The sequence below is a fragment of the Magallana gigas genome, chromosome 9, assembly GCF_963853765.1.
Source record: "Magallana gigas chromosome 9, xbMagGiga1.1, whole genome shotgun sequence".
Lineage (NCBI taxonomy): Eukaryota > Metazoa > Mollusca > Bivalvia > Ostreida > Ostreidae > Magallana > Magallana gigas.
The window spans coordinates 24,089,615-24,112,172 of NC_088861.1; the positions used below are offsets into that span (position 1 = coordinate 24,089,615).

Consider the following 22,558-nt stretch of genomic DNA (forward strand, 5'->3'; position numbering starts at 1 on the left):
TTTATCATCAAGAAATTCTGCATCGCTGACAAATAAAGTTTTCTTCTGTATAATGAAATACCAATTAACTGACTATTCGGACAATAGTAAGTTTATTGTCCCATTCAACAGCTACTATTTCCCTTGGCTTTGCCTCATTAAATATTTGCTGTCTTGGGGGACAATAAACTTGCTATTGTCCTCATACCCAGTAAATACTAAATAGGCATATAATATCCTATCCACCTACATTTCATGTTATATAACCTCCCGTTTGTAACCTTCAATTTCACTGTAAAGTCAACATATCTGTCATAGCCGCAAGTTTCACAATTTATTTCTGCTTCTCATGTACTTAAAATTAGGGGCCTTAATATTGCTTACCAATTCCAACAAGAGACATCCCTCTAACTATTGGTAATCATTAAAATTCATTTCATGAATCTACGCAACAATGATAAACCTTCAAGTACAGTCACTCTCAATTTTACAAAAATATTGACGGTACTTTATCCGAAACTGTTCCTTGTATCTTTAACTTAGTACACTAACATTTTTATGAAAAGACGGTTTGTCTTAGAATAAGAAAGCTAATGCAATTCTGAGAAAAAGAATACCACATATTGCCAATTCCATTGAGGTTTAATAAAAATATGGCCATTTAAGTGAACCCACCATTTCCAATTTCCTTTAGTAAACACAGATTTACAGGGTTCTCCATAGTAAAACATTTTTATCTGACCTTTTAGAGGTCAACTTTTGTTCAACCACCTTTAAAAAGAAACCCTATTCAATACAACATATGCCTACATGATATAATCATGATAAAAGCTTCACATCACTTAGAAATACCCTTACATGTATACCCCCCACCCCCCAATCTTTTGATTTTCATAAAAAGTCATGGTTTGAAATGTTTTACCTAATTTTATGAAACATGTGGCAATTTCCTTGAGTCATTTCTCACACATATTTGAAAACAATCATCAATGATTCTAAAATGTGATCTTTATTTGTTTATTGTATGATTTGTACCATTTTAATTAACAAATAGACAGCTGTCCTGCGTGTGATTTCTTGTTTTCATGAAAAAAGTAAGCTAACAATCATATTTAGTGAATATCTAATCTATTCTGATTTCTAGTCTTCTTCTAACCATGCTAAAACAGTAAGTTACAACCTACAAGTTAGACATCTGCCTTAAATTAGAATTAAATTCAAACACACCCAAGTAGCTGGAGACAGAGTTGATTTCAATGAAAAATGTTCAAATTTGACATGTTTTTCTACTTTTTATGCATATATACCTTAGAAAGGTAGAAATAGGTTGTTTCTTGTTCATTTCAAAAGTAATTATCATAGCAGATGTTATTTCAAAGTCAAATGTACATTTATATATCCTACATGTAATCTTAATGCAGACAATTAAATAGAGGGGGGGGGGGGGTTCAATTATGTAAACACATCTAAATATCTTTATGAAATAAAAAATAAAGGAAACATAATTGTATACTTTTATTGAAAAACAAATTTTCACAGCAATTATGAATTTCTTTAAACAGCCTTAATTTTGTTTTCATAATTTCTTATCAAACACAAACCACAACATGGCATGATGCTTTCTTCAAGTTCCATTATTGTTCATGCATTATCGGATTTAATTTGAATTACCAGTAAATAGTCTGTAGAACACAAGGAATATGCATGTGGATAGAGGTGACAGGTTAATCTCAGGAGCTGACCCACAAGAATCAACAGGTACCGGTAAAAGCCATGTGGTAACAAGAGTCTGTTTTGAGCTGAAATAAATAAAAAAAATAATTAGCTGTGTTTACATACATGTACTAGTAATAGCTGTGTTTACATTAACATATGCATAGTATTTCTGTAAAAAATACACTGACCATGCAGTGTAATAAGTATGACATATCCCAATACATGACATAACATTTAGGCAGTACAAGATCAAAAATTTGCATATCAAGTCATAATATAATATTAAAAAATTTTCATAGGTATAAACACTTATCAAATTGAGAAAGAGAGAGAGTTTGAGAGAGAGAGAGTTTATTACGGTACCATACTTGTAGTGCAACAGTCAATATTTCAATTCGTAAATTACAAATGAATATTACCCACCGAACAGCGTCAAAGTACATGTACTGGTATTAGCTTCTGGTATACCATTTTTTATCAATTCTACTGTGTATTTTTTGTTTGCAAATAAATTTAGCGAGGGTTTTTGTTTATTTTCTTATAAATTACATGTTTTAAAAACAATACTACGTGTAATAAGCATAAAACATGTATGAGTAAACTTAATGAAGAATTTTTAATAGATATTTTTCAAAGAATGTGGTACATTACATGTATGTCAATCTTTATAAAACTAGCGTATATTTCGTGCGCCATAAATTGCAAGTTTTTTGTAAATATCATTTACTTGCATGATAGGTATATATGGTCTAACCAAAATCTTCTTCATAAAGCTACAGCTGTATGTACCACATATATGTTTTGTCACAAGTATACATTTTAAAAAAAAATACCCAAATTCCAACAGTTTAAATAAACTCAACTCATTCTCTGATAAGTTCATTGTGTTTTGTGCGTGCATATCTTATTTGTCTGCTGCAACAGCAGCCAATCAGCGGTAAGCTGAATCCACAAAAAGAAAGTTTGTGTTTTAGGAGCGGGTAAATTGTTTATGCGACACTGTCAAGAAAACCACACCAAATAATAACAAGAAACATAAATATTCACTTAAATGTATTCTGTTGTAAAGTAAAGGTTTTTAATAACAAGAAACATAAATATTCACTTAAATGTATTCTGTTGTAAAGTAAAGGTTTTTAACACTTATTGCATCTTGCAAAACATGTGATGACCTTAATCATCTGTCATATATCTGATATACATGTATATGTAAAAGATGGGAGAAATAACGACGGAACAAAGTGGGATTCGAACCTGGTCCTCTGAATCTCTAGTTAAGTGCTCTACCAACTGAGCTACATGTATCTGGCACCGGTATTCAAACCAGTCTGACCGTCACATTCCTCCCCCTTAAATGATCTTCACCCTCGAAGATCATCCCTGGCAGGATCGAGTTAACCTGTTAGTTCCAGGGGTTGGTCACAACACCAATATTGTAACAGGATGGGAGAAATAATGAAGGGATTTGAACCTGGGCCCCCTGAATCTCTAGTCAGGTGCTCTACCAACTGAGCTATCTGGCACTGGTATTCAAACCGGTCTGATCGTCACATATATAAAGAATTATTTTAAACAATGTTGTTCAATTAAAAATAACACTCGCAACCTTCAGTTTTTGTCTGTAATTAATCAATATTGGTGTGCGATCAGTTCTCGCCGAGTACCATTTCTCACCAGTGTATTGTTACGTCATTTTATCAACACATAAAATTATATACGAAAATATGATGTAACAGTGCACCAGCGAGAAATGGTCCTCGGCGAGAACTGCTCGCACGCCAGTACTGCCAGTAGTCAGATTAAAAAAAGAGAATAAAAAATTACATTTAAAACATTAACAAGGACAATTTAAGTACACATCATAACTGCTAAACAAGAAAAATTATGTGAACTGGTAGAATGGTAGGCATAGTTCTAACTTGTAACCTACATGTACAAGTACATGTACGGGGTACCCGTTGGTCTGCTATACCTCTTTAATGATACAATGATCGGCATCATAAAGATATTAAAGTCATGTTAACTCTGAAGTCTGAAGTATACAATTTTATTTACTTGAAGTTATGTCTACAGGGTATTCATGACTACATTTGGAGTTCTCTGCACAAGAATATATGATATGTTTCTAATTAGACCCTGCTTTGAATTTTGAGTTGAAAATTCACAATCTGTTATTTTTTTAAATTGATAAATTCAGTTACCCTTTCCAGTCCCCCATGAACCTCGAGCGAGTCTAAACACCCATGAAACATGTAAAAATTACACGTTAGTAAACAAACACCCACACCATAACAAAAACATCCAACAGTGTGCACGTACTTACATGTACATCTATACTATATACTAAATTTTAACCAGTTAACAAGAAACTTTAAAAGGAGTAAAAGCCTCACCTTCTTCAGTAACATCCACATAAATCACACACTTTAATGTCCATCTTTTCTCCTTTATTACTCGTAGCTTATCAACGGCTGATCGTCGACAGAAGTGTGGCTGTCAGAATTTCCTCGTAAACGATTCACACGAGAAAAATATCCTCCTTAAACAAATATGTAGTATTGTTCCCTGTGCATGTTCATATGTTTCACAGCAAATTGAAAATGCATGTGTACACCGAAAGAATACACTTGTAACTTCTCTTCTGCATTACGGCTCTCTCTTTTCTACAATGCCGTTCGTTACTGTTTACATTCGGCGCGCGCGCGCGGGGGTCACAAACAGGGGCGCCCCGACAAATAGTTGCACATAGAACGTTTAAATAATGTGTGTTCATTGAATTCATAAATGATATAGATGAAAAAAATGAAATTGAACCACAACAATTTATCTAAGACGCAACACAACGTAATGCAGTAAATGCCTGGGCCTTAATGTGGCATTTGTTCGCTTGTGTGTCTATGTAGACATATTAACTCGTTCATGTACGATTCTTACATATTTGTTTTATGAAATTTGAAAAAAAATATAGGACAGAACTTGTTTAATTTGATACCAAATGACATTATTTAATATATTAACAATAACTAAATTAATTTTTTTTCATAAAATGATAACGATTTTTGCTATCAGAAAAATACGTGTATGAGCTGCTGACCCCTAATTATAGGGGCCAGCCCTTTTTTCTTAATTTTAAATGAAAGCTCTCGTTATTCTAAACAACTTTTGCTCTATATGTATTAACAAAATATTTTTAGTTTAAAGTTTATAATACAAAAAGCAACAAAATTTCAGCCCCGAAAAAATCTTAAACTTTGGCGACAAATAGCTCAAAAACTAACAAAGAAATTACCAAAATTTTCATGCCAGCAAAATTATAAAATGTTACCGACAATTTCGCCAAATTTTATGCATCTATCATCTGTAGTTCCCGAGATCAACTCTGGACAAAAGACCCCCCAATTTTCAATTAAAGGGCAATAACTCATAACCGGAAGTGAATTTTAAAAATTTGAAAAAAACGTCTAGAGATATTAATATCATCTACATACCCTGAAAGTTTCATAGCAATCAGACAAAAAATGTTCGAGAAATCTCGTGCACAAAATTTGCGGGAAAAAAAAAATAATAATAATAAGAAACAGTAGAATAACAGAAGGGTTTTCCGTTGAAAAACGGAAAACCCTAATAATAAGAAGAAACAGTAGAATAACAGAAGGGTTTTCCGTTGAAAAACGGAAAACCCTAATAATGAAAATTCTAATCCTTCAGCTCTTTAGCAGTTCAATGGTTTCTTTATTTTCACTTCCATTTACCGTATTTTCCAGACGACTCGTCGATGCGGACGACTCGTCGAATTGCTCATTTTTAGCCAAAATTTTAACAAAATCCTACGATACGTCGATTCAGACGACACGTCGAACTTATCGCTTCAAAATGGTGTATAAAACTGCAGTAACATTATCAGTGTATGATGCCACGATGTCCCCGATATTGCTACCAATTATTATTAATGATTAACATTCAAACAATAACGCTTTATACTTATGCATCATATTTTCAAATACCGGCAACATCTACAAAGTCGCTTGCATTTTAAACAATTCCCGCAAACTGCAAAACTAAACTTACTTTGTCAGAAATATTTTATTCCCAAGCATTAAAATAATTATCCACTCTGACTATCGCCAGTATATTCGCAATTACGTAACCAGCCACCTGTTGACTCGGCGCATGGTCAATGTTTGTTTAACAATTTCCGGTGTCATAGGTATGCACCTGTCTCGTGTCGGACTTCAAAGGGGGATCTCAAGTGCAGAAAGCTTAGCAATTACTATGATTTGATGAAACTTGTTTACTTTGTATCCAGTAATGCAGTTACACGCTATTGTTTTACATAGACACTGTTAGAAAAAGATCGATCATTTGTACAACTTGATAATGACGATATACGACATACATATGTTTCCTAAAAAAATTATCTAACAATAATCAAAGAATTGGACAATAATTAATCAATGAACTATAATCACTCTTTTAACGGTACTCCTTATATACACAGGGAGTGAAATTGCCGTAAAGATCTCAGCCTTAGGACAAGATTATTAACACAACCGGTGTCAGCCTATTGTATAAACAGTAGTATTGATAATTGCCGATTACGTATTTTAAGATTGAATTTGACCATAAAATATTTCTGATTTATACTTTCCACTAACAACTCTTTACTAATAAAATAATTAAATTTAAAAAACATCTCCCGGACCTACTGCAATATTTTCTTCCATTCAAATTTGGTTTCAATTTTACTGCGCAATGTTATCTTCCTACTAGTGATACATAGAACCATGTGACGATGTGTTTATAAAAACGGAACGGTAAAACTTTTAATTGATTAAAGACAATGTAACATTTTTTAATAACTGTTGTTATTATTATGTATTTAAGTGTTAACAGATGAGTGAAAATGATAATTATTAAAGACGAACAGTGAATTCAACAACGTAATTTTCAATCACACAGCCAACTCAAGATGATTAAAGCCAAGATTTTTAATGCTATTTTTAACAATTTTCTGGCCTTGAGCCTACGACAAGTCGAACAAGACGATAAGTCGAGTGCTCTGCTTCACAGAAAAAAAATACCGACTAATCGTCGGAAAAATACGGTATTACATGCGGGGGGGGGGGGGGGGGGGGGGGGGGGAACACCATGTTCTTTTAACATGATAAGCAAATATTTTTAAGCGTGAATTAAAAATAAAATTAAACATTAATTATTTTTTTTTTAAGTGGAGGGGCAAATCCATGGTAAGTCGATTTTCTATGTATAAATTGACAAAAATGAAAAAAAAATTTAGCATGGGGGGAGCTCTATGATGAGTCAAGTTTTATATGTAAGTTTAAGAAAAAATGTCTACTGCAAAAAAAAAAGGGGGGAAATCAATCAATCAATCATAATCACAATCACTTTAAAAGAGGAGATGCAGTGCAATGAATATTTATATATTAAAATCTTTATTATTTAACAACATTGTATCTGAGATTAAACTATTGTTCTACATATAAATAAATAAATTATAACAAATCTTATAAACTTTGAATAATGAAAATTTACTGAAAAATAGGTATGTTTTATTTTTTGGCATTCAAATTTCACGTTGTTAATTTTATTTTATTAATCTATTATAATTCATTGTTTGATCACATGCTGTGCTCGCCCCAACGGTCGCACCGTAAAACATATTAGAATAAAATCCCGTATATCCGGTAAAATTGGCAAAGATCTATAATTTTCGCTATTTTCGCGACCTCTTTCAAATCGTAAAATATTAAATACGCAGAAATTATATCCTGTATTATTTTCTTTAAGACACATTTAATATCGCCAAAAATTACTGATGCAAATTAAAAATGCTTCATATTTTCCACATATTCGCAAATTTTGTGACACGCGACCCCCCCCCCCCCCAATTATAGTACTGTAACAGTTTAAACGCCAACTTTGTTCACAAAATCAGGATGCAGTTAAAAGAAATGTTTTGGATACATACCTAGGGATTTTGAAAGGAAGATACTGCCGACATAAGGTAATGCTGATTTCCCGGACACTCCGGGGATATCTTCTAGCGGCCTTACTTCCGGGTGTTTGCTTGTCTGTATGGGCGCGGGATTTGATGAATACAAGCTTGTCGACAATACATTCGGTAATCTAAGAAATAAGAAATTAACAATGAAGTTATCTTCGCTAACCACGAGTTTCTGATCCGCATCATTCCTCATGAACCCTTGGCATATCGTGCTATTTTCCTGGATTTTGATTGGGTTTACATGTACTAAAAACCGACCAATCAAACAAGAGACCCATGGGACTATCGGTGACCTGAGTAACTGCAGTGTGGCTTTTGCAATATATATATTCATGTGTAATTATGATTACAAGGATATTAAAATTGTTTTAATATTCCGGGATTGTTTTATCTAATAAAACTTTCTGAATTCTAAAACAAAACATTAAAAAATTGTAGCATAACATACAGTGACATAATTGAACAAATTCTAAGTACAACAAAATATTAGGTGGAAGTTACAGCACCCTAGCAATATAATCATTACAGCCCTGCCCTAATACCAGACCTATGACCTACATGTAGGGGCCATGACATTCACAATTTTAGATGAGGCACTCTTCCTCATCATAATTCTGTACCTATGTAAGAGTTAATCTGCTTAATATTCAGGAGCAAATATTTTCAAAGAACTAATGCATTTTCAATTTTTAATCATTAGAGCCCCACCCTAACACTAGAAACCCCAACCAAGTCGCCTTGAAATTCACAATTTTAAAAGATGTATTCTTCCTCATCATAACAATGTACTTAGTTTATGGGCTTAAAACCCAGGAGCAGAGGAAAAGAATTTTATTAAAAAAAATAAATGCATTTTCACAATACAATTATTATACCCCCACCCAAGCGCCAAACCCCATGACCCTGGGGCCATGAATTTCACAGTTTTAGTAGAGATCAATGCTTATTACAATCATGCAAGTAAAGAAGAAGATTTTAACAATCTTAACCCCCCTTCACCCATAAATACTATATGTAAAATTTGGTTGAAATTGGCTCAGTGAATCTAAAGTAGAAGCTAAAGATATTCAATAGTTTACGACCGACGAACGACAAAAGTCGTACGACGAACGACGAAGGACAAAGATAGCACTAGGTCGCCTGAGTGACTCGGGTGATCAACAATGCATATCTAATATAATCGACAATGTTTTAGTACATTTTATTTACGAGTGTCTCTAACATGAATCGCTCAAAACCCTTATTTTTCAAGTCTTTCTGTTCAAGTCTTTATGATACTGAAGCGCCCAAATAGTGCAGTAAAAAGTGCACTTTTGATTGTGAATCATTATAGATATATAAACTCATATATTAAGGAATTACCCATTACCCAGTCTTACACCCTCCGAATGAATTCGATCTATATGTAACATTTCACATTAATCCAATTTATTAAATTCATTGTGCAATAAAACCCTTTTTTTCAATTTGTCAATCCCAATGTCTATAGAGGTTGCTATTAATGCACCTGTGACGATGAAGTACGGCACCTTTCCTCATTTCGCTGATTAATAAATAGGCTGGGAGATCACATGACGACAAATACATGCCAAGGATTCGTGAGAAGTGGTAAGAATGTGTGAGATTTCGCCTTGACTGTGGAATGCAGGTGAAAAAATGTAAAAATGTTGTAAGGTCAAATGGGAATTTCTTAATAAAACTACAGTAAAATCAAAACTTGTAAATTGGTTATATGTTTTGATAATAATTAAGTAAATTACACACATTGTGAAGATGAATAATAAAGATGATAGGATATAAAACTCATTTAAAAATTTCAGACATTCTAGTCAGCTGTTATCGGATGTAAAATTATTTAGAAATACAATGATTTATGGGGGATCAGAAACCCTTGGCTGGCGAAGATGTAATGAAGTTAATTCATGCAACATTCAGTAATCTAAGAAATAGGAGGTTAAATAAAAACGAAGTTACATGTAATCATGCAATCTAAATTACATGTTAAAATAAAATAAGCCTGCAAATCTGTTAATACAAGTACTTGAATTTACGTTCAACTGTACAATGTAACCGTGATACTGTACATGGAATTTTATATGTTCTCATATGACTCTTGCTACGTTTCTGTCAGATAGAGATAGTAATGTCAAATAAGTTGACAATATTTCTCCATGGCAACATTTCATTTTCGCGGAAGAGAAAAAACAATTTGAATTTATAAATTTCATTTGAAAACATTTGAAGACATTAAATACTGTGGAATCATTAGATTTCGTGGTGGCTCAATTTTCGTGGAATTCGTGGGTACCTCTCACCCACGAATTAACATCCTTCATGAATTAATAAATTAGGGTAATAAATCATATTTCCTTTGTAGGTTTTAGAGAATACACGAAATTACGTCCCCACGAACCTGTAAAATCCACGAAAATTGGCCCCCACGAAATTTAATGATTCTACAGTATGAAGTTTTTAATGGATACATGGGTGACTGATTAGTATGCTACATGTATAGAATAGTATTAGAAGCGTCTCAAAATTTTCAATTTGAGTTGCTTCACAAAATATAATTTGTATGCATTAGGAGCCATTTGGACTATGCGATATCTAGTTAGAAAACTTAGTATCTTTATCAACTGTGCCATAATATTTTTAACCGAAAAATAAAACATTACAAAAAATCTTTTAGAATGCAGTTAACCACTACAAGATTATATTTATTTTTTTTTTTCATTTTGCTGTGTATAACATCGCTCGCGGCACCTGCAAATTGTGTCGTATACTCTACACTAAATAAATAAAACAGTCATAAATTTAGGTTTAAAGTTTTTCTTATTGAAACAGTTGTTGGATATAAGGTATCACTCTTTAAATAGCACGCAAAGGTGAACTTTTAGAACATACCTAGGAAAAAGAATTTTTGCTCGCTATTAATTTTTACAGATATGGTCAAATTTTGTTTAAGCTCAAAGTAAGATTTCGTTTCTTAGTATGTACAAATGCCGTCTATAACACTATGTGATCTACCTAATTTATAGATTCATTTTGTTATCAATTGGAATAAAGAAAAATTATCAGCCACATAGACTGTTACACCGTAAAATACCGTCAGAAAAATAATAATTTCTTTCTTATTTCACAAGTTTATTTTTTGTGCTGAGCCGAAACTTTATTTAAGATATTGCCCCACTGAGTCTCCGTACATATATTAAAAAATATACGGAGAAACATAAAACTCTTTTGGGGTATACTCTTAAAGAATACTGTGTCCAATTAATTACATGATTTAATGCCTTAATGTCTTAATCATTACTTCGACATTGCAATGCATGTTGTTCAAAATAAAGAAGACATGAACAGCGGCTGAGAGCATTGACACTGTGTACACACGTTTACTGTTAAAAAATGGTAATAATATTCGAGGAAATACATAAACGATATTTATGAATCTATAAAACGGAATGTGTGAAAATAAGGTACCATACCTAAAAGGAAACCGTAATCTCCACGCGAAGCACTTTGTTGTCGACAACATTATACGCCTTCATAGATTCATGACTGTGTGTGTACTGAAAAAATTTAAAACTACGGCACTGCATTTTGGTCATACATGTACGTAAACACGCCAAATTGATTGAATTGCATCGATCCCGATTTTATCCGCATGCATTTACAAAAGTGTTAAGTAATAATTATGATTCATTTTTGATAACATTTTATCTAATGTTCAAAAGTATGTCCCAAGTTATTGTTTCCGTCATATTTAGGCGATTTTTTTTTATAAATACAAATAGTCATACATATGAATGAAGTGTAGTTGAATCGAATTGATACAATGGAAACACAATTCAAGATTTATTCATTGACAGATAATTTTTCACTCGGAAAAACTTACAAAAACAGAATCATTTCTCTTAAGGAGTTTTATAATGGGAGAATCTGACATCATTAACTATGCATCCCGGGTCACTCGGGATACCTCGGGATATACCTCAAACACGTTTTCACGTTACATGTTTCTTCATGCATGTCCATTGCATTACAAGTTGTACAGTCACTATGGTAACTTTGACATGAAACATTTGAAGCTTCTTGTGTGATAAGTTCTTATTGATAATTAAAATAAACGTAGTTTTACTCACTTTTAATTGGACAAAAAAATTAGAAATGTGTGTAAATACACAAGCAATAAAACGCCTTTTCTTTGCTTCATTCGGGCTATGAACGTACATTTAGCTAGAATGGCAGAATTAAAAAAAATAAAACGCGAGTTTTCTCCAATCGACCAAACGAATACACCTCCAAATAGTGATATTCTTATATTTGCTGATTATGTACCTACTGATAAAATAAAATGTTTTCAGTCGCCTTGCTAATTCTAAGTAAAATGTTTTTCGATCGATATATGCTTCATCTGTTTCCCCGCAGAAGGCCCTTACGCCAACCGAGGTGGAACTTAACGGGACTTCACACCTGAACGAACATGCTAACAGTACCTATTCAAATAGTGCTGACTGTACTGTTATGCGTCTGCCGATAAACGCCAATGACAAACCGTCCCCGTCTGAAACTATCAGACCGAATTCACAGTACTCGTCCAATCGTTCCGACAAAAACGACTCTGCCGTTAATAAAGGCAAAAATGCCACAAATCAGCACACACACTCGGACAAGAAAACAATGGAAGACCACTCTGGTCAACATAATTCCACCCCAGACTCACGTTCCTTGTCGTCTGCAGTCCGTACTCGAGAATCTACATACAAGAATACCGAAATACCCGGTGATCGCAGTGATCGTAGTGATCTTGTTCACGCCAACAATGTTGCTAGAGACACGCGTACGCCATACGCGGATGTAGCATCTCCAAACACTGTAACTCTTAAATCAACAAACGGTGCTGCAAGGTCGCAAACAATCAACATCTCCAACGACAGACCTAAAAACGCTTCTGAACCGAAACGACTCTATTTTCCCAGAAAAAGTCAAGCTTCCGACTTGAAGCAAGCGCCTGCCTCTCTCACACTTACCAACAATACTACAGGTGCCACAGAGGACGCTGACATATTTGAAGGCTTTACCCGCAGACGTAATGCACGTTTCTACATCTCCGGAATAAGTCCGCGGTCTACACAACTCGGTATGATAAACTTCCTTAAGGACAGAGGAATATCCGGTTCATTGTGTGTTCTCTTTAAACCTAAACGCGAAGGTGCACGACGGAACGCTAAAATCAATGTATCTCTGAAAGATGGGTCTACAATTGAGCCCGAAAATTTCTGGCCTAAAGGGATTTCCTGCAGACCCTGGCTTAGCAACAAACAGTGGCAGGACAGAATTGCGCGTTCGGACGATGCCGAATCTGACGACGAAGACCAGGACCCTCAAAACCGCGATGTTGATTAAAGAGACATTTTTTGTGTCTTTTTTTCTGTGTATCTTATCAATTGTTTTACATATGTCTCATAACCTCAGCATCCTCGCATGGAATGTAAAAGGCATCATGTCCTCTTCATTATGTTTATCAAATATGCTTGATCTTGTTAAATGTGATATTGCTATAATATCTGAGCACAAACTTAAGTGTGACAATGTTTCATATCTGGACTCTGTCCACCCTGATTACCTTAGTTATGTTTGTATAGAACCTACTGGTACCAATACATCTATACAGTGCTCACGCTATTTGGGTAAAGGGGGCATTGCTATTATGTACAAAAAGGAGCTTGAATTGTCTATATGTTTGTTAACAGATTTAGATTCTACTCGCATCATTGGAATAGAACTCAAAACGTCATGTGACCGATCTTTGTTCATTTTTGGGGTTTATCTCCCCTCTGATAGTGCTATTCAGCCATATGCATCTGAACTGAACCTTTTGGAAGATCTTGTAGCTCATTACTCATTACTTGGTGATGTAGTAATTGGGGGTGATTTCAATGCTAGCTCTTATGAAGAAGACCTTCAGCATACAAATTTGTACAAATCAAAATTTCTAAAGGGATTTCTCACACGTAACAATATAGGACGTCCTCGTGCTGATTTTAGTACATCTGGTTCAGGCTATACATTTACCTCAACACAGACTACTCTAGATTTTATATTTTGTAGTAGTTCTCTTTGTAAGCACGTTAATTCGTACCATGTGTATGAGGAAGGTTCATTTAGCTGTACATCAGATCACCTCCCAGTTGCAATTAATATTGATATTCATGTTAAAAATCGTATTTTACATAAATCGTTTAAGAGCTTACCTGCATGGCACAAAGCTGAATCTTGTAAACTTGAACAATACCAAGAGCACGTTTCTAGAGAGTCTGCTTGGTTATTAGATAGACATCTTGATTGTGTTAATGACATTGAAAACTTTTGTTCTGATCTAAATTATATGTTACATGACGCTGCGTCCACAACAATTCCAACTTCCAAATATAGACCATACTTGAAACCCGAATGGACACCGAAAGTCAAGCATCTCTATGACCTAGAACGTCAAAAACGCAGAATGTGGATAAGTGAAGGACGGCCCCGTGGCATGTGTCATGAATCGTATAAAAACTACAAGCGTGCTAAAAGGGATTTTCGGAATGGACTCCAATCTGCACACGACGAATTTACGACAAAAGCGTTTAAGGACATTGACGAGGCTTCTGAATGTGACGTTCGACTCTTCTGGAAGTTGATCAAGCGCCAGCGACCTCGAAGCTCTCGCTCTTATCCAGAAATAGAACTCGGTGATGACACATTTACAGATCCTAGTGATATTGCTAATGCATTTGCACATCATTTTAAAGACGTTTACAACCCTAAGGACAACGACTCGTTCAACCCTGTGTTTTACCAATCTATTGAAACCCTGTACAAATCCTTAAAGACCGAAACGATGCTTAACAATTTTTTTCCTGGAGGTGACATCAGCATGGACGATATCTCCACACTTATTCGTGATCTGAAACGTAGAAAAGCTCCAGGAAAAGATTTCATCCAAAACGAACACATCATTTATGGTGGCTCAGAACTAAAACTGTTTGCTTCATTTATTTAACTCTATTATTAAATCTGGCCAGATCCCAGATTCTTGGAAAAGGGACATTATTGTTCCCATACACAAAGGAGGTAATAAGCCAAAGAAATCCCCAGATAGCTATAGACCGATAGCTTTACTCCCTTGCCTTTTAAAACTGTTTGAAAAGATTTTACTTACCAGGATCAAAACCCATGTTCTATCCTCATCCGACTTTCCTAACGCCCAGCAACAGGGATTTCAACCCAAACTCGGCTGTCTCACTGCCTCTTTTAACCTTCAAGAAACCATTTTCCACAACATTGAACGTGGAAGCCCGGTATACGTTGCATTTCTAGATACTCAAAAAGCAGTTGATACTGTCTGGAGGCACGGTCTAATGTACAAGCTTCATCGTCTTGGAGTTTCTGGACGGTTGTGGACTCTAATTGACGACTGCCATACTGGTACATCTTGCTCTGTCGTGGTGAACTACACTAACTCTGTTTGGTTCCCTGTCTCACAAGGAGTTCGCCAAGGAGGCATACTCTCAACTTTTCTCTATCTTGTGTTCATTAATGACCTTCTCCAAGAAATTCAAAGTCAATGTTCAAATACGGGAATCTACAACATCGCTAGCTCCAACCCCACGCTTGCAGACGATATATCTTGCATCGCCCTGACGCCTGTAGCCATCCAAAACATCCTTACCACCGCATATAAGTGCTCCACAAATTGGAGATTCAAATTCAATGCAGATAAATCAAGCGTTCTTAGATTCTCCTCTTCATCAATTCGAAACCTGTCGAATCTCTCATGACTTCTCGGAAATGAATCTGTCGAATTATCGGAATCATACAATCACCTAGGAATCCTCCTGCAATCTAAACTGGTCCATACCAAAAAATCGAAAACGGATGTAGAAAAGGGAGACAAGCGTATTTCGGTATCAAAATACGGGATCATCTTAATCCCGACACTTTATCCCGACTGTATAAAAAAGTTGTCCTTCCATCTATTCTCTACGGATGCGAACTCTGGTGCGACCTTCGGCAACGAGATCTCCAAGCACTCAGCACGCTCCAACATTCCATATGCAAAAACGCTATGGGCCTTCCAAAAACAACGAGATCGGACATTTGTGAATCTCTCTTCGGACTTCTTCCCATATCATCGGAAAATGATAAAAGAAAACTTCTTTTTTTCGGTCGATTATGTGATCTAGACACTAAAACCCTTACCAAACAGATATTTCTACATCAACTGTTTTCCTACCTACAATCCCCCGAACGCAAACAACTTGGCTTTATTCACGACATCATTGCTCTCATGCTTAAGTACAATCTCCTTCAATACCTCACAGTTTATCTTCAAGTTGGCTATTTTCCCCCGAAACTTCTATGGAAAAAATCCGTAAAAGAAGCAGTAACGAACTCTCATATTGACTCAAGACGCCATCGGATGTTTTCTGACCCAGATTTTTACCTCTTCAGTAAGATAAACGCAGGAAGACCACCTTCTGCTATATGGAAAATCCCATCCAATGTTTTCGAAATAGAACTCTGTAAATTTATTGTTAAATTATGGACACTTCCTGAAATTTCACCGGAAATTTGTCTTATGTGCAGCAACAATTTTACCAACGTCTTTGAGCACATCTCCACCGTTTGTCCAGGGACGTCTGCATTTCAAGAAGCTTGGTGGGATACAGTTATCGAAAACTTCGACATCTCTCTGAGTGCTGAACTCAGTGGTCTCTGTACACGTGACCTCTACCTCTTTTTGCTTGGGTCGAGACTTATCTCCAACATTACAGCTAACTTTGATTTACGCACCTTGCACATCCTCAGCTTCTTGAGGGACACCGCAACATGGTACAACCGATACCTGTGTTCTATTCAAAACACGACGTAAATAGTCAAGAATAGTCAAGATACTTTTCTACACTGTGAACATTGTTATAGTTGTAGTTTACATCAAGTCATACTCAAATGGACATCCCCATGTAGATATGTTTCTGTTTTTGTTTTCTTTGTCATTTTTTTTTCTTCGATGCCAAGTGGCAATAGGGTAATATAGTTTTTCTTTTCTTGTGTGTGTGTGTGTGTGTGTGTGTGTGTGTGTGTGTGTGTGTGTGTGTGTGCGTGTGTGGTTCTGCCAAACTGGGGGCCTGCCTCAGATACGCAAGTCGTAAAATGGGGACCTCAAATAGTCTGGGGACTTGATTTAAGTCCCCATATTTTTTTATTGCTTAAATAAAAAAAATAGCATGTTCTAAACCTAAAAAATATCGAAAAGTATCTAGTCCCATTTTCGGGTTTTCATCAGACATGTGATTACACAGATACCGTGCGGATTGTAGTTGCCATCTTCACTTACGCACCTCTGACGATACACATGTTCGAAATGCGCATGCGCGTGTGTATAGAAAACGGAAATGCCATTTTGTTGAAGCGGGGGAAAAGTATGTCGAGAAGAAGTCGGAGGGAACGGGGAAGGCCAGGTCAACATGGTCAAATAATCATTGACCGGGATGCCTTTTATATTAAAGAAACTCCGAATAAAGGTATGTTGATTACATGTTTCGATGGCATTTATGATGTAAACTTGAAATACGATGTGCTGTGGAAGGGGGGGGGGTACTCGCACTCGGTGATTTTGTTCCAACGATTTGCATAACATTAGAAATGAAAATCTTATTAAGACGGGTTGTATAGTGAACTTTCCGAGAAATGCACAATGTATACTTTTTAAAATCCCCTTGCAAATCATGAAAGAAATATCTTTGTGCATAACGCTCAAGTGCGATCCAGGATTTTTTCTCGGTTGTATGCTAGGCCTAGTTTTCCCTGGGGTTGGGGCGGAGGGTTCCAAGGCATACATTTGGTCATCTTACTGTGTAAATTTAAGAAATTTTAATTTCCAAGGGGGGGGGGGGGAATAGGCCTTAGAAATTTATTTAAAACGTTTAAAAATTGTGAACATACCACATCTATCTATAGTTTGTCCAAATATATTTATGCAGTACATTTGGACAGTTTTTAATAGAAATACACATACCTGTGATAAAGGTGCAATTAAAATAGATGAAAGGGAAAATAGTCAAGATAATTTAATTGAAACAATATCATTTGTTACTCAGAAAAATTCACAGGAACAAAACTTATTTCTTATGGCTTATACAGCTCCAACACAATCTCCTGATTTAGCTATACTGGCGTGCGAACAGTTGTCGCTGAGTACTTTTTCTCGCAAGTACATTGTGAAGTCATTTTATCAAAACAAAAAATAATACCGGTATATGAAAAATGATGTCGCAATGTACTGGCGAGAAATGGTACTTGGCGAGAATTGGTCGCACGCCAGTATAGCTTCTAAAACTTATGTAGATAATAAAGCTATTCAGAATAGCTTGGTTTAGTTATTTTGACATACAATTTTCATATATGTGTATTTTTTTCAGCATGTAAACAAAATCGCTTTTTAGAGCAGTGATAGTTTTCAACTTTGAACTGTGTCTGTAAACAATGCAATGTAAAGATTACGGGTACTCATCAATTTGTGTCTCTTTCATAGACTTTGCATTCAAACTTCCAAAAAAATTTGGGGCAATTGTATAATGGCCTCCCAGTTACTTCTTGCATGAAATATAAAGAAGGTCAGTTATGGTAAACAAGATAATTATAGGGCCAAAAGGGGAATGTTAACATCCATTCGGAAGTCACTTTAAATACCTCACAGAATTTTCAACATTGTCATGCGGGTCACTTTGCAGTACAAAATCCCCATAGACATCATATTTTTTAGCTGTGTGTTGAAACCTGATAAGCTAGTGGGGGTGTTTCAAAGGAGAAAACTTGGAAATTTTTCATACTGTTGAATGAATGTCATTAGTTTTGAACCCAGAGGTTTTAACAAATATCAAGTAAATAAGCAAAATGTGAATCAAGGATATCTTTAGACAGAGATAACAAATCTAATGTTAAAAGCATGCAATGATCACCTTTGACCTTCAATTGTATTTAAAAATCTCATTGTTAACAATATTTTTGAGTTCCTATTGAGATAAATAAAATAATTATATATTTAGTGAAATAAAAACCGTTGCAAACTAGTTTTTTTTTAATCTCAAAAGATATGTAACACTTTCATTGATAACAATACAGCATACATCCTATTTATTAGCTTTTATTTAGTGTTTCATTTAAATGAATTGAACACAATTTGTAATGGATTCAATTATTTGCCGATCATCAGTTTGTAAGAGACAACCGATTGACCGATTAATCAATTATCATTTCCAACCAATTTGACAACACTAGAAGTGATGGATCATGACCATGCAATCCCACTGGTTTGAATCAAATTGCACGAATAAATATATATTTTTTATGGTTCTCAACTCTCAGAAAATAATGACGAGACTATAAATTCTGCGGAGGGGGCTTCTTGCGATTTTACGCGGATATTAATTCCTCCATTTAATTAGTAATCTATGGTATTTGGGCAAGGGAAAGAATTAAAGCTTGCCAGGCGTTCTTCATGTTTTTGGACTGAGCCCAAATATCGCCCATATTTTAAGACGTCATCATGTATTTTGTTTATCCTGTAACATAATACCACATTTTGCATCTCAAATAAGCTTAATTCGTCAGATTTTGCTGCCTATCTGCAGTTGAAACCACGACACCATGGCGTAAACCAAGCAAGAAAAATGATGTCATAGTGTATTTGAACGTTAGTTAAATGCATGAGGCTATATTGGGGCATTTACCGAATATAGCTTTGGTTTATTGGGTTACCTTTATTTGGTCAATGCAAGAAGTAGTTGCAGGATAAAATATTTTAATTCAATTTGATGGTTTACATATTGATAGGTCCCATGTTGATCTCAAGGGTCTAGAAACCCTAAAAATGTTTAGAAAAAAGTCAGGAAACAATGAAATTATCTTGGGAACTTTGTAAAAATATATAGGCCCTAATGATTAAGTACAACAAAAATATTCTGCAAAATAATTTAAATTTAAGGAAAAAATGTTTTCCACACATTAGACCAATCCTAAAAATTGTTTATATCATTAACAATTAGATACAATAAAGTGATTTTGAACTAGGTTGCATTGGAATAAAATCTTTTTTTTTTTGTATAATTTGAGGAACCCATTCTTGTATATAATTTTAAAATTGATCATTTTACTACATAAAATAATAAAATGTTTGTCAGATGCCTAAGGGGCTGTTAAAATGCAGTGTTTGTCAGATGCCTAAGGGGCTGTGAAAAATGCAGTGATATCATGATTCTGTTAATTTGTGAAGGTATAAATAATTTCTTAACCTAACAATTTGTACATGGAAACAGTCTGTCAATATTCCAACATTTGAATTCTATTTAGTATTTCTGAGTATAGTTTGAACTTGTTTGTAATTGTGAAATTCAATGATTTTAGGGTTTGTATTGAGACTTTGTTTTAGGATAAAGATAAAAGAGAACAACTGATTGTGTTTAACAGGGTTAATTCTGGGATAGTTCAAAACACCCTAACTAATGTTTCTACATCTACAGTTTCTTTAGTGTAAGCTTCTGAATTAAAATCTGAATGGATAATCATAAACCTCAAAATCCGAAAAAGCTAGACCATTATTTTGTAACTCGCAAAAGTTGGCAACCACATGTCTCTTTTAGCGCACAATTTCATTTTTTAATTTGCATACAGCAAGTATATCTTGTAAATTTCAACCCCTAATGGAAGTTCTTTATTTATTTTCAGGAAGAGGTGTATTTACAAAGAAAGAATTTGGACAAAATGAATTCCTATTACCGTATGAAGGAGAGTTATTAGAGAAAGAACCAGATGTAGATGACACATATATTTTTGAATTTACATTCAAAGGAAAGCCTTATTGGTAAGAAATTTTTGCTGCTTAATTTGTACATCATGTTCACCATGTTTAATTGTTTATGTTAAGAATACAAGGGCTTGGTTGTTGGAGAATGAGTTTCTAGATATTTGTTGAAGGAAAAATTGATTAAAATTGGTAATCTAAGGTGTGTGTATTGCAATAGATAAAATTCACTGAAAACCCCAGTCTCAATCATGTTAAAAAGTATATTCAATGTAAATTAGAAAAGTAAAAGGACGACACCCGCCGTCTTGGATTTATAGGAGGTCCTCACTTCAAGCTAGTGATAGGAATCGGTGAGATTTTCATAATCAATAATCGACTCTCTGCAACTAACTTATTATCGATAATAATCAAAATTTGTCATATTTCTTAGTTAAGTGTTAAAAAAATGTAAAGAAACAAGATACAATTAACTGACTTGTTAATAGGCCTTTGATATTTCAATTTATTTAATATTTCTTGCCATAAAAATGCTGTATTCAAAAGATGTTCTTTAGTAGCTAGAGGGTTCAACACTCAATTTCTTGAAACAAAAAAATGTCCAAACAAGAGATTGTGCTTTATTTCACGGGTAGGGATAGCGCACGTCTGACATATCAGCCATTTTTAAACCGCAGCTCCTTTTTGGTGTATTGATAGTTCGGGTCTCAAATATTCTGCTATATGATATGCGCTTGTTGAGAGGGAAATAAAAACCAACCAATTAATTGTAATGAAACTTTTTATAATCGAGCACTTAGAATGCGGTAATAATCTACTAATTTTAGATTATAATTAATGATTAGAACATCACTACTTCAACATATGTTTTTAAACAAGTTCTATATTAATATCTCCAACGATTTCTGATGAGATCTAGGTGGGAAAATGATCAAATGAATTATCCCTATCGTCTAACTACATCTGTCTGTCGCATAATAAACACATCGTTCCAAAATGTACTAGATACTTGCCAAACTTGTCGAAAGCAATAGGAAGGTTACTTTTGAGTGACGTAAATTCTCCATATAATCACTGAGATGTTCTGAAAACGTATGATAAATCCAGAGAGAGCAAAAATCTGTGGGCTGTGTGAGAAACCTCTTGGTTTATTGTATTTTTTTGGATCTCCTCAGTGTTTACATGGATAGTTTGCATCAACCTCCGTTGCTTTCAATAAGTCTAGCGAGTATCGTAATGTATCAGAAAATCTTTACCAATACACAGCCCTAGTGAACTGTGATTATCTAGCTCTAAAAATGTTTCAGTATACCCTTTTACATATATAAAGCCTTGTTTTTATATTTTATTACATACACATATATATGTAGAACTTATGAAGTGATTTGCAATTTTAGATATTTTGTCTTCATATCTTTCACTGTGACAATACCAGTTATGCAAGGTTCAAATTTATGTTGCTTATTTTATTTTCATCAAGGGTTGATGCTTCAAAAGAAGATGGATCATTTGGACGTCTGTTAAATGATGATCATATCCATCCAAATTGTAGACCAAAAGTGATGGAGATTGATGAAAAGCCAGTCATTTGTTTTTTCTCTCTAAGGCCATTATCCTCTAATACAGAACTGGTATATGACTATGGCCCAGGCAACATCTATCCTTGGAGAGGAAAGGTAATTACTCCATTGCATATGTTGATTGTGGAAGTTTTTGTGATTTAATAGTCGATGAAAGATTTTCACATGTTGATGTTTAAATTTGTATGTATTTTACACTTTAAGTAATCATAATTATACCCACACTTTGTAAAGAATGTTATTGTTGTTACCCCTGTTAGTCTGTCTGTCAATCTTTTTTTTTAAAAATCTTGATATTTCTTGCTCTTAGTGTCTACACTGTTTCTGCGAAGGCAACTTTTAAACCTTTGATATGCCTGACGTCATAAAGTCAGGCAAAAACTACCAGATATAGCATGTGGCCTTCTTTTT

The 22,558-nt window shown here is 34.6% G+C and overlaps 2 protein-coding genes and 1 long non-coding RNA gene across 3 annotated transcripts in view; 1 reads left to right on the forward strand and 2 right to left on the reverse strand.

Annotated features, from left to right (window-relative positions):
• Positions 1–11,320, reverse strand: part of LOC105339221 (probable cytochrome P450 49a1) — a 34,605-nt gene extending 23,285 nt beyond the window's left edge. The window contains exons 1-2 of the mRNA XM_034479806.2: positions 11,206–11,320; positions 7,685–7,842 (exon numbers count right to left, since the gene is read on the reverse strand). Of these exons, the coding sequence (XP_034335697.2) occupies positions 7,685–7,842; positions 11,206–11,255 (208 nt within the window). The 5' untranslated portion in view covers positions 11,256–11,320. The remainder of the gene's footprint in view (positions 1–7,684; positions 7,843–11,205) is intronic.
• Positions 1,482–4,889, reverse strand: LOC136271806 (uncharacterized). The gene is made up of 2 exons (XR_010709800.1): positions 4,089–4,889; positions 1,482–1,778 (listed from the first exon to the last, which is right to left on the reverse strand). It is a non-coding gene; the product is annotated as an uncharacterized lncRNA (long non-coding RNA).
• A 2,905-nt stretch (positions 11,321–14,225) lies between the features above and the next one.
• The window catches only part of LOC117693158 (serine-rich adhesin for platelets-like), a 36,348-nt gene continuing 28,015 nt past the window's right edge, over positions 14,226–22,558 (forward strand). The window contains exon 1 of the mRNA XM_066072425.1: positions 14,226–14,676. Coding sequence (XP_065928497.1) covers positions 14,226–14,676 — 451 coding nt within the window. The remainder of the gene's footprint in view (positions 14,677–22,558) is intronic.